The 13516-nt window shown below is 36.8% G+C and overlaps 1 protein-coding gene, 1 non-coding gene and 1 pseudogene across 2 annotated transcripts in view; all 3 read left to right on the top strand.

Annotated features, from left to right (window-relative positions):
- The first annotated feature begins 1240 nt into the window (after window positions 1-1240).
- LOC122065518 lies at window positions 1241-5571 on the top strand (annotated as a pseudogene).
- Window positions 4019-4129, top strand: LOC122065521. Its single transcript, XR_006136032.1, has one exon. It is a non-coding gene; the product is annotated as a small nucleolar RNA snoR109 (small nucleolar RNA).
- Window positions 5572-7017: 1446 nt separating the features above from the next.
- LOC122065519 (protein BTR1-like) overlaps window positions 7018-13516 on the top strand; it is a 22511-nt gene continuing 16012 nt past the window's right edge. The window contains exons 1-4 of the mRNA XM_042629322.1: window positions 7018-7459; window positions 10462-10700; window positions 10816-10922; window positions 11733-11926. Coding sequence (XP_042485256.1) covers window positions 7378-7459; window positions 10462-10700; window positions 10816-10922; window positions 11733-11926 — 622 coding nt within the window. The 5' untranslated portion in view covers window positions 7018-7377. The remainder of the gene's footprint in view (window positions 7460-10461; window positions 10701-10815; window positions 10923-11732; window positions 11927-13516) is intronic.

Raw genomic sequence — 13516 nt, 5'->3', positions numbered from 1 at the left:
ACCAAAAACATTTCGAGAAACATATTTATCAAACACCAAAAAATCTGTTTTTGTTCTCAGAAAAGTGAAAAGCCATTTCTACTGTTTATAGACACATAAATAGCATAAATTTTTAAACGATACCTAAGCCTCACATCTATGCTTACGATGGTGATTCTCAATCCATTAGAAACAACCAACACATTAGGAGTCAAAATGTGCAAGTGCAACGTGTGAAGGCATTTGCAAGTAAATGTTAGAAGGAATGGTGAAGTCAACGTTGTTTGTCCCTTCTAATATGACGATTACAGGAAGATAGTGCAATGCAAATGAGATGAGAGAGAGAGAGAGAGAGAGAGAGAGAGAGAGAGAGAGAGAATTGATATATTGGATAGAGAAAGAGTAATATAGGGCACCGTTTGATAACGTTTCTGCTATTTTTGTGCCTAGAAACAATAGAAACGGATTTTCACGTTCTGGAAAATAAAAAAGGATATTTTGGGTCCCGTTTGATAACGTTTCAATAAATACGTTTCTGCCGTTTCTGGACACAGAAACGGAACAAAAAGCGTTTTGATAAAACTGTTTCATTTCACTTGTTTTCATAAATAGAAATTGAAATTTATACATATTTATGATTCAAGAAACGACCCAGGCGAAACTAGTAGAACCCCAATAGTATCATCGCCTTTATAGAAACGACTTGTGGCCATTCTTTCGCTGGTTACTATCGACTTCCAGAAACACGACTTATGAAACACCTTCAATTCCGTTTCTGTTTCTATAAATGAAAATATATGTTTATGTCGTTTCTTGAAACATAAACGGCAGAAACGTTATCAAACTGGCCCTTGGTGTTTGATAAACCTATTTCTCGAAACATTTTTTGAAGACATAGTGCCACAAAAAACCCCAATAGTATCATCGAATGTCCAAGAGGGAGAGAATGTTCGGTTGCCTCTTTTTATGTTTAAATAGTTGAGAGATTTATCGAGCACAATATCATTTTTTGTTCTCAAATTCGTTTCTAGAAACAACGAAAGACTTTATCAAATTCATTTCTATAATTGTAAATAGGCATAAATTTTGATTTATGTTTCTAGAAACGGATGAAACAGAACAACTTTATAAAATGCTTTTTAAGTTATTTATCCGTTTATGAGTTTCTTACAAATGGCAAAAACGGAACGTTGTCAAACGGTGCCTAAGATTATCCTTCTATGCAACTAAAAATATGATAACTACTCTTTAAGATCATATAATGGGAATAGATGGACTAGCTTGTCAGGTATGTCACGCAATCTCCACCTTGACGCTGAATGAGATGGGTTATATTAGAGAATGGCCACTTAGATTAAGGTTTAAACCCACAAAACAATAGATTGGCTCATGACTCCACGACCACCAAAAGGGGGCGATTAATCGAACCATCAACTTGAGTAAGGGGTTAAATTACGGTACATATATGGTGTTAAGCATCTTAGTCCGCTCGATAAAATCGTGCTCCCATTACTCAGCTAAAATAAATATAACACATACACACGTAAACTACCAAATAAAAAAACAAAAACAAAAACAAAAACAAAATACTTTGAGGAAATTACACTCCCCTCCCCTGTATGTTTCAAGTATTACATAACCCTCCCCTACGAAGTTTGAAATTACACTCCCTTCCTTTATAAGTTATAGATTCTATCAACTGTACCTTGACCGTGAGTGAGGAACGGTTAAGTGTATTACAATTTTTTCAAAAACCCCAAAATACCCTTAGTCTATATGAGAAGACGAATTTGCCCTTGTCTTCTTCCTTGAGAAGACAATGGAGCCCAAAAAGCATTAGCTCACCAGAGCCAAAAACCATGAAATCAAAGACCCAAAACTCTCGGTAAACTAGAAATGCAAGAAAACCATAATGTGAAGGAGAATTATGAAAAGCATAAGCAAATCTGGAAAGGGATGGGTTATCGGGCCAGTGAAAACAAGGGTTTTCTTGACTCATTAAAGCTCCGGTCCGGCCGCTGTACGGCACCTGAACCCAAAGCTACGATCAGATCCGATTGGATCTGATCCGTTCAGATTTCACAGATCCAGCTGCGGAGAGGAAAGAGTCCATGGAAAGGGTTTATGGATTGAAGAAGAGATGTGGGTGGAGATCTGCATCTGCCGCTGCTTCCATCATTTGTTTCTCTTCACCTACAAAACTCAATTCCTGAAGCAGAAATCGACTCCACAAACATGCTTGAGGCTTTGAAGCTGAAGCTCCCCTACTTTGAAACCACATAAATGGACCTTGGAAATAGAGCTAAAAAGGACGAGAGAGAAAGAAATAAAAAAATAGAGGATTCTTTGAGGATTAATTTCTTCTTTCTTTCTTTGTTTAGCTTTGACTTTGCGTGAAGTTCTGTGAACTTTAACCGCAACTTCCCCATATGGGCTTGATCAACTTCATTCACTTGCTATTTTTAATTTAATCCATGAAATTGTATGAGACTGTTTTTGCATTCGCAAGGAATAATTAAAAGATACCCATTTGAATATAAAAGAATTTGGCACCTAGGCTTGAAGATATCCATTTGAATGTAAGAGAATTTAGTACTATAGAGATTCACCTGTAATGCATAAAACATTGACAGAGAAGATATAAGTCACTACAATAGGTTGGATTCCCTTCTCAAGCATATGTTCAAACAGTTGGCAATCTTATTCCCACTCGCCTTTCTCGAGGTATGATGATAATGTTGAAGGAAACAAAATTATGCTGAAAACCCATCCTGAGTGAGCGGTTAAAGATCTCTTTTGCATCATTTGTCCGACCATTGTCGACCAAGATGTTGGGGAGGAAATTGAAGGATTGTAATGAATTAACGCAATTGAAAGAAGGGATTTTGTGAAAGAGGTTGATGGCCCACTCAGATAAATTGGATTTTCTATAATGCTAGAATGGTTCTCAAGAGTGTGATTTTTAAAGAAAGGGGAAGTGGTTAAAAGAGTCATTTAACATGAACTTCTAACATAGTCAACAACATAGGGTGTGGTTGTAATTTCAAATTTCAAAGGGGGTCTAAGTGTAATACTTGAAACATATAGGGAAGGGGAGTGTAATTTCCTCAAATACTAAAATAAATAGATAAAAGTAGATGACATATACTTGTTGGTTCGGCTGCAAAAGAATGGTTAGTATATTGACGCTAAACAAAACATGGAAAGATGATACATAAAAAGATATAATTTATTATTATCATTTATAGTATACTATTAAAATTGAATTACCAGATGCATTTATTACTTTTTAACTTTTTTTTTTAATTGATGCGGCTAAACAATTTCAAATTATTGCTCGTATAATAATTTGTATATATTTGAAAAAAAAATTCAAAATTTTAAAATAAAAATATAATAAAAAAAAATTATTTTCTTAAACAAAAGAATGAATGTCTCAGAAACACAAAAATAGTACACATTATCCATAGAACAGTTTAATTTATTAATCTTAACTTTCCTATCTAACATAAGAGTAATAGAAAAGGAAATTTACATTTACCTCTCCTTGTGTTTGCCCTTATTATATTCACCCCCTCTCGTTTCATTTATTACAAATAAACTCACCTGACCTAACACCGTGAAAGGCTTTCGATGGTCAATCTTAAGTCAGACCATATTTGGTTGATGTCCATATTACCATTCCTTAATATATTTTGACCATTTTACCATTTTAATACAAACCCTCATCTTCCATCTCACCCCTTTCTTCTACAGTGACCTGCATATATGGTTGCCACCATCGGCAAGAAATTTTTCAATGGTTGACGCAGCCGGCATCCTCAGACGTTATTTTGGTGTGCAACCGGTGGTTGATCCTCCACCGCAACTGTAGGTCTTCCCTCTCTCTCTCTCTCCCCGCTTCCCCTCTACGAGCGCTTATTCTCTCTCCGTTTTTTATGGATCAGTTTATATGGTTTGGTGTTTGGAATTTGAGAGTTATATTATACCAAGACAGGGTGCTCTCTGAAAATGCCCTTTTTATCTTGAAATGCCAATGTGGCTATAGCTAAATAAATCGATCGATCGATAGATCTCAGAAGTTTACTGGTCAATTGTTGTAAGATTTTCATCTCTGTCGATAGATCTGCTTACCGAATTTTTTTAATTCTTCTTATTATTTTTCTTATCTGTTTGGTAATTTTCCCCCTTCTCCTCTATCGTTTTTATTATGGGAATGAGACGGGAAGAGAAGAGGAAATGGCATAGGATTCAGCCTTTTTCTCTATTATCGGAACACCTCCTCCTTGTGATTGCTACCGATTGCCGCCATCTATGCCATCTCTAATGCTTAGCAAGCCCCGTCTCCCCTTCTTCCTTCCTCTCTCTTTCTTCCTCTTGCAAGCACCTCTCTTCTGTCTGCCCCTTCTTTTTCCAGTGGCTCATCTTCTTCCCCTATATTAAGGACATCTCCCTCGTTGATTGCGGTTCTATCAATTTTGAGGATACGCTCCAATTCAATTCCGACCATAACGAATTGCCCTTGGAGAGCCTTTGCTTGTCCGGAATCAAGGCCAGTGATCACGGCTTCGTTTGGTTGTGGCAGAGCACCAAACTCCTCATATAGCTGTTGCGCAGCTGTGAAGGCACCAGTGACAACGCCTCCTCCTTTTCATCCGTCAAGTGCTTGCCTTGTCTCCAAGAATATAATAAGGGTAAAATGGTCATTGATTTAAGATATTTTAGGTCAAGAAATCATAAGGGTAAAATAGTTTTTTTCAATTTTCAAACTAACAACTCACTCACGTGTTAGGTTGAGTGGGTTTATTTGTAATAAACGAAACGTGAGGTGGTGGATGTAATAAGGGCAAACACGAGGGGAGACCAAACTATCATTCATACTTATAAATATATACTTAAAATAGATAATTGTTTTAACACCCTCAATCAATAGTATAAACAAATTCCGCGGCCGTCCCTACTTCCCATCTTATGTAAGCCAATCCACCATCTTCTTATAGTTGGTCTAGATTTCTACATCTTCCATCTTTTTTCGTTGGACTGCTTGTGGTCCTCGTGGCATTCCTCTAATCTTCGCATTATGTGCACTCCCTACAAAACCATGATTCATAAAAGCCCCAAGTAATCTATCATTTAAAAACAAGACGAATGCACATCCCATTGTTATTGTATTTTAGTCATAGAAATCACCACATACAATAATAGGATGATCCACAATTGATGATCCTCGGTGTCCATCAATCAAAGTCCTAGAAAGTAACCACTAGTAACAAATCAAGAGATACATCAAAATCCCTAGAAAAACTCTAGAAATACAAAGAATCCGACTCCTCTGTGGTGCAATAGAGCTGGCAGCACACATTCGATGCCCTGGAACATATAAGCATGGACCCCAACACATTGACATGCATCTCGAGGTGTTTTAAGTCGTCAGATGTGCGCTGCCACCTCTGTTGCACTACGGAGGAGCCCCGCCCAACTATAAACATATAAACATGATACATAATGGACTATAAAATAATTTGATAGGAGGCGGCTTTTGCTTTTGGAAAACTACTTGATCATGAGTATAACAAAGGAAAAAAGCAGTGATGGCAAAAACTAAAGGAACATCTTGAACTTGAGGTTTTCAGAACAGGGATGAGTAAAGCATGTTCTAAATCCACTCGAAAACAGAACTGGTAATATGCTCTATCCGTGGCCCAATGGACCCGCTGCCCACACATGATTACTAAATTCACATAATAACAACATATGCCAATCAGATTCAATTTTCTTATTACATAGACTTTTTTTAGGGTGCAATTATTACGTAGACTACAAAACACAAACATCCATAAATTTCGATAACTTTAATTTAGTACAAAATCCTCATGGTAAAATCTTTCACAAAAAAAATTTGGATTTAGGATGAATCGGAAAAGAACAAATAGATTTCCATAACTTACACCTCATAATGGTATTCGGAAACTCATTATCTATTATCACAATATATCTTGCAACATCTTGGGTAATTTATAGGACCGAATTTTCCTAAGGCCATGGTGAATAGATTATAATAGTATTGATCATTAATCCATTATCTGTCTTCACAATATATTTTGCAACAACTTGAGTAGTTAATAGGACCGGGTTTCCCTAAGGCCATTCATCTTCGCCCATCTAATCCACTTAGGAGTGAGGGGCAAGAGACGCACATAGTCTTGTCCCTTCTATCCACACAATGAATATCACCATGAGGTGAAGAAAAACTTCTTCCTAGTTAATATACCATTAAAGGAAAAAAATTATATTTTCAAGCTCAAAACTATGAATTAAAAGGGATCCAAAAAATAAAAATAAAAAATCCAAAAAATCAATTTTGAAATTGAAGGCAAAATGGTAAAGAAGGATTTGAATCCTCTATGGCGCAACATGGTGTTCGGTGTACATTCAACGCCTATAAACGCCTTGCTATATGCGATTGCCTTGGGCTTTATGCCAAGACGTTTATGACCATTAAATACGCGTCGAACACCATGTTATGCCACAGAAGAATTGAATTCGATAAAGAAGAACCATGAGTAATTAGATCATGCATGCCTTTTTTTTTTTTTGTTGTTGTAAAAAATCATGCATGACTCACCATATTAAGCTCTGTACGAGGAAGGAGGAACTAATTCCTTTGGTAAAGTGCTTTTCAATATATGGAACTCAAGAATCAGTCCAAATAAAGACATTGGCTCCATTTTCCACACGCCAACCACCACTTGCTTTAAATTATTGAGCCTCTCTTTCTCCACACAACAGGGTTTAAGTAAATCATTATTTTGAAAACATCTAATCTTAAGAACTTGATCCCATAAAGTCATAGGATTAGAAAACAATCTCTATCCAAATTTAACAAACAAAAGGGAGAGTATAATTTCCAAATCACCCCTCTAAATGGGCAAAAACACAAAGGGCGTGGTGGACTAGTTCCGGGTGTAGCGTGCAGAGACGTTTCTTCCATTTTGGTGTGTATGGGTGGGTCGTGGACGAGGACTGTTACATGTAAAAACAGGAAATAAATACGGGAAGGCGGTTTCATCGACACCTGAACTCACGCTGCTTAACCCCTACAAAAGATGAAAAGTAATATCCAAGCACAGAGAAAACTGAAACGCTGAACGCTCTCAGCAACAACCCCATTCCTTCACTTCTCTCTCTACCTCTCCCTTTCTCACTCTATCTCTCTCCTCACTCAACAGTCAGACAAGAGAAAGAACAGATAACAAATATCTTTCTCTTTCTTATCTTTTTCCTCGTTCTCTTATCACTTGAACAATGCGAATGGGTTGATCTCCCCTCTCTTTTTCTCTCTCTCTTACATATACCATTGATAGCTTTCTTCTCGACAGCTCAACGCAGCAGAGCAGAATGGAATCGCCTGAGTCTTCTTATGTTTCTTCACCAGAGGTTCCGTCGAAGCGATCTGGACCTCCAAAGTCTCCACCTCGAGGTGAGATATGTTAAACACATCTTCTTATATCCTGTACATTATAAGATCTATTGCTTCTGATTTGAATCTACTTTTCTCTTTCGACGACGGAATTTCATAACAAGAGCAATGTGTTTTGGTTTTCTTTTTTGTTCTGTTAAGATTATGGTGAAATTAGAGACAATACGACCTTCCGTATTCGCTCAAGTTTTGATTCTAAACCCTAGCTCTGGCTTTTAAATTTTGTTGGATTTAGATATTTGTCCACCATGTTGTGGAATATAATTACGTGGTTTTGTGCAGTTCCTTATCAATATGTTCACATTGAATTTTTGAAATGTTTCTCTATGTTGGAGTGCATTTAAATGGGCTTTGATTATAAAATGGACTTTTGTGCCTTTGCTTTCTCATATGTATTGTGGAACTTAAATTTCTACAGTCTAATTGATGAATTAATCCCCCCACCCAAAATCCGGGTGGAGCTTCTGAATTGATGCTTCCGTGCATGAACGTCTAGAGTTGGTGCTCGGTGTCTTAGATCTGGAAGGTACAATTTTGCTTGGAAAGAACTAGAGCCATCGTTTCTGGACACAATTTGTTCACGTGGTTTCACCTTTTTTTTCAATTATTTGTAGAAAAATAAAGAGAAAATAGGAAAATAATAAAATGTTCTTAGGTATATCACTTAAAAAAAAAAAAAAATCTAAACAAATTGCAGTTGCAAAAAAAGGAAAAAAATAAAAAAAGAAAGAAAAAAAAAAGAAGAGAAAATGAAAATAGAGGGATTGCAAAATCTGTTTTGCTAGTTTAGAATGCTGCATTCTGTAAAGCTGGTATATTACAGTTATTTTTTCATGCAATCTGCATGGGATTGCATTTGAAGGGGCAATGATATAGTGGAGAGGAGGAATAAAATACCACAAAACATGGCTTCATTGGTTAGATAACTTCTGGGGGATGCCAAGCCCCAATAAAATGTCTTTCAGGTCTTTGGCACAGATATTGTAAGATCATTATTTTTCCATAAACTCATTATGGGACTGCATCTGAAATGGTAAGTTATGGTGGAGGAGGGTCATAGAGCTTGTTACATGATAGAAGCTAGTAAATGAATCCAAACATTTATTTTTCTGATGTCAAGTTGCTCCCTGGATTGGAAATATCCTCAACAAGTTGTCACTAGGGAGATGACTAGAAGTTGAGATCAGGATATTGTCTGTGCATGTCATGTCTTTGGTTGCAGTGTGGTGACTGGTGTTAACTACCTCAATGTTTTGTGTAATTGTGCCACCACTGATCCAAGTTGCTGTATATCAGTATATGAGCCAAAGAGCTTATTGTCTTCACGTGATATTGTCTTTTTGATGAGCTCTATAAATCAAAATAGAATTTTAAGGATGGAAAACAACCGCAGTGAAATAGCTTAAGAAGCTAAAGGGTCTATAGAAGGTTGGATGTCCTCTATAATCCAGCCTGCTTATGGTGCTGAAATTAATTTTGGTCAAGTGTCTAAAATATAACAAAGATCCAAACGGTCAGATAGGAAGTAATTGTGGTGGACAGAAATAAGAACTTAGTGAAGAACTCTCAAATTCCGTATCTGATGGTCCTGCAATTTCAGTTAGAGATGTAGTCCTAAGGGGGAAGAATGTCATATCCAAAGTAGGGTTTGATCCACTGGTAGGAAATGCCAGAATATTTAAGAGAAGACTGAGAACACAAGTGGACAGGAACTGACATGCATGAATAGAAACTTAGAAATAAGATTAGTAGAACAAAGAGGGAATATAAACCAAAACAAAGAGATTGGAAGCAAAGGTGTAAAATCGAATTCAATAGAAGAGGGTTTCAGATTACCTTGATCAACACCCACACGCTCACCTTGAAGCTTGCTAAACTGAGATCAAAATGGAAAGAAAAGAGGGGAGAAAAGGGGGATATGACTTAGCTTCACCACCAAACACTTTGGGAGGATTCACCACCACCCAACCTTGAATTCACCATCTAGGGTTGCTGCTGTTTCACTACAGTAGCATGTAATCTCCATGGAGAAGTACTCCATTAGCCAAAATTGTCATGAGGGTCTCCCTTTTCTTGTATCAAAAAAATTGAAAGTATGTAGTACAAGAATAGTAAGGCTTTGAAACAAAATGGCTACTCCCTAAAAGATCTAGTTGCCATAATACAAAAAGGAAAGAGACAAAACCAAAATAAAAACTACTTGCTAGTTGCTAATGACTTAGCATCTAAATCTATTACAAAAATAGAAACTAACTATTTTATCCCGTGGAGGACCTAAATCCCTAATATTTGAGCTTATAGAACCGACCCATTACAATAGAAAACTCAAAAATACTAAGCCCATGGCCCATATAACCCATTGAGCACCCCTATTAAGCCCAACTGAAACCAAACTTGAACCATAGGTTCATTTGGGCCCAATAAATCAAAACAAATCCAAAACAACAACCCCATCTTCTCTTCTTGCGGGAATTCTGTATCACTTTTGTTATGGATACGTGATTTTATAATTTATTCGTAGTGGTATCTTTATTTATAGATTTTTCTCTCCTCACATATGTGGGTGTAGCACTCCTAGCTGGTTTCTTGAGGAGCTATATAATATGCATTAAGATTATTCTAAGGAGAATTTAATTGTCAACAACGTGAAATTTGTAGCGACAGTGTAAACTTTACAATTCTATAACTAATCTGCTCAACCTTTTGTGATAACATCAAAGTGCCTTTTTTTTGGGGGGGGGGGGGGTTTGCGAAGTGCCACTTTATAATGAAGTGATGCAGAAAAAGCCATCAATTTTATTTCTTTCATAAATTTGTCTGACAAGCAATATTTATATTGCTATTACTCTTCATTCCCCTCATTTGCCCCTCTATTAACTTGAATACACATGTGGGAGCATTGGTGCCAGTACTTGAACAAATAGTACACACTTGCTTGCAGACACTCATTTAGAGAGGCCCATCTCTGTTCAGCTAATTGTGTCAGAATTGTGCTTTGTCAGATTACAAGGAGAAGCCTACCTGCATCAGGTTCCTTGTGTCAAATGCGGCTGCGGGTTCTGTCATTGGAAAAGGTGGTTCCACTATTACTGAGTTTCAGTCACAATCTGGAGCTCGGATTCAATTGTCACGCAATCATGAATTTTTTCCTGGAACATCTGATAGGATAATCATGATATCTGGAACAATTGATGAAATCCTAAAGGCAATGGAATTAATCCTTTCCAAGTTGCTGAGTGAGGTAATCCTCGTGTGGCTTCGGTTCTTATCCATTAGAAAATGTTTTTTCTGTATTTCATGATTGGAGTTTTACTTTATTCTGTTCTCTTCTCCTCCTCTGGTGTGGTGCTGGTCAGGTTCATGTTGAAGATGGTGATGATGCCGATCCTAGATCAAAAGTGAGGCTTATAGTTCCAAATAGCTCTTGTGGTGGCATAATTGGGAAGGGTGGAGCTACCATAAAGTATAAAATTGTCTACTTTGCCCTCTCTGTTGAAATTAAGTTGTGGTGCTTTTCATTCAAAGGTTATGGAAATTTACTGTTAAGAATGTTTTGGTAATTTGGATTTTACTTGTACTAATGTGAATAGAAATACGTGCATTCAAAGAATTTGGTCTAATCATATAGGGAGGTAGAGCTTGAAAGGGATGGTATGTTTAGAATTAGAGTTGCATAGATGAAGTGTATTTGCAGTATTGACTCATTAATAAATTTTATAAGACAATAAAATGTGTATAACACTGACTGCTTTATCATGCTAAAAGTTGGGTAATGGTTGATGATATATACGATCTGAGATGAGTGTATTCAAAGTGCACGAGTGCAAAACAAGGGAAATCAGAAAATGAGGATGTACCAGTTAGGGGATTGATATATGGTGCAAATTGAAGATGAAAAGGATGAGTGGAAAGTTGAAAATGACTTGGATTGTTTACACAAGACGGTTTAACAAACCTCAAAACCGTATTGATCTCAATGAAACTTGAAATGATAGCAATGGGGGGGCCAACTACACCATGGGGCTGTCAGGCATAAAACCTGCCCACAGCCTGGGAATTCTGCCATATACCTGCAGTTCAATGATTTTTCAATTTCATCTCAACTCTATATCTGATTTACAAACCCATGAAGTATAAGCCATGTCTTTCTGAAGATTCTACTTGCTAGTTTTGTTTTATTTTGAGGTCTTTACAATGGAAATGAGTTTTTTTTTTTGGGGGGGGGGGGGGGGGGTGGGACAATCATTAATGCCCAGGTTTTGCCTATAAGCAGGTCATTTATTGAAGATTCCCAGGCTGGTATCAAGATATCCCCTCAGGATCATAATTATATTGGACTCAATGATCGACTAGTAACACTAACTGGGTCTCTGGAGGAACAGATGCGAGCAGTCTTTCTGATTTTGTCAAAGCTAACTGAAGATGCTCATTACTCACAATCTGTGAGTGCTCCATTTTCATATGCAGGTGAGGCTTATGAAAGTAATTCATATTTCCTTTGCATTTTCACTTCAATTGCTACCTTCGACTGTTAGAGCACCCACAATTCTAGCATTTTGTGATTTCTTAGTTTTAGTCATTATTTAATCGACCAGCTTTTGTTCATGATGATTTTGATCAGTTCATGTTTCTTTTACCATTGGGTTTAGTTCTTATGATTTTAATCTCATAACATTCACTATCTTAGGTTAAAGTTATCAAGAAGATCTTCTATCTAGTTTTATTATACTTCAAGCAACAGAACTGAATACAAATATGCAGAAATGGTTATTGACATAGATCTGCAATTCTATTTCTGTAGAATTTCTGATGGAATCTTTTCATTAAGCTATGTAGGAATTCAGACTATGGAGTTGTGATGCTCAACTTTTCAATTTGTTTCATTCTACATTTCTACTTGATGCATCATAAGGAATTTGAAATTGTTGTATTATGTATCATTATGTTGCATACGGTTGGGGTTTGGGTTGGCCTAGGTGGAGTCCCAGCCCACCTTCTGTCATTAACTCATTATTTCCAAGCTCAACTGTGCGGAAAGTATTTACTTTGGTTTGCTGCTCCTATTTATTTTAGCGGACAGGAAATTTTACAATGTCACAAATCACCGTTGATCGGCATGGCAACCCAGGGGGGGGAAGTGAATTGGGTGTTGAACTAAACTTTTCAGCTAACTTCAAGGTTGCAAAGGATGGATGCTAATGCAATCACACAAGGCAAGACAAAATTTGTAATGATTTGGTCCTACATCCACTACCAAGAGCTCCTCATTCTTGGAATTCCACTTTCAATGGTTGGTTTTCCAATGGTGTTAATCAAATTCTTACAACGTTTTTTTTACAGGCTCACAACAACCCAATCCCTTCCTTGGTGGATCAAACACTGTACAACTCTCACAAAGTTGTTTGAGTTTTACAACTCAGTTACAAGCCTTTTAGTGGGCAAGTCTTCAATTTGAAGAACACTCAGTAACCCTCACAATAGGATAGATATTTAACTCAATATTGATTCCAAAATTTGTTTAAACACCAAGTACTAAGTGTTTTCACCAACTATGGCTTAAGGTTGTGTGAGGCAAAATGGCAAGAAGTCCCATATGGTTCCTTTGATACAACAATCCTACCCTCAATAGGATCGTTAATTTGAAGGTGTTCTGATGTGCCGATTTCAATTCTGATTTCATAAACCTTCTGTCAGTATCGTACTCCTTCATAATATGTTTTCAGTTTTCAATTCTGCTGGTTATTTCACACAGTATTTCTCCAAGTAGGATTGATCCTTGTGACATTAAAGGCTGACATCGATCTAGGCTATTTACCATTCTGTTTGTTTTGAAATAATAACTCATATTGATATTCTGCTAGCCTATAATAATCTGCAATCTGACTTTTAGTTTGACAGTTTTAACCCATAATTTTTTATCCGGCCATTGGGCAGCTGATATCTTCAGCAAGGTTTACACCCCTTAAATTTTCTCCCAATTTTGGAATTTATGTCTCTGTTTTGATTCTGTTTTTAGTACACTAGTTTAACTTTTATTCAGAGCTACATTAATTCGTC

This window comes from Macadamia integrifolia, unplaced genomic scaffold, assembly GCF_013358625.1.
Source record: "Macadamia integrifolia cultivar HAES 741 unplaced genomic scaffold, SCU_Mint_v3 scaffold2047, whole genome shotgun sequence".
NCBI lineage: Eukaryota > Viridiplantae > Streptophyta > Magnoliopsida > Proteales > Proteaceae > Macadamia > Macadamia integrifolia.
Note: the sequence above shows the minus strand (reverse complement) of the source record. Positions and strands in the feature narration are given on the sequence as shown.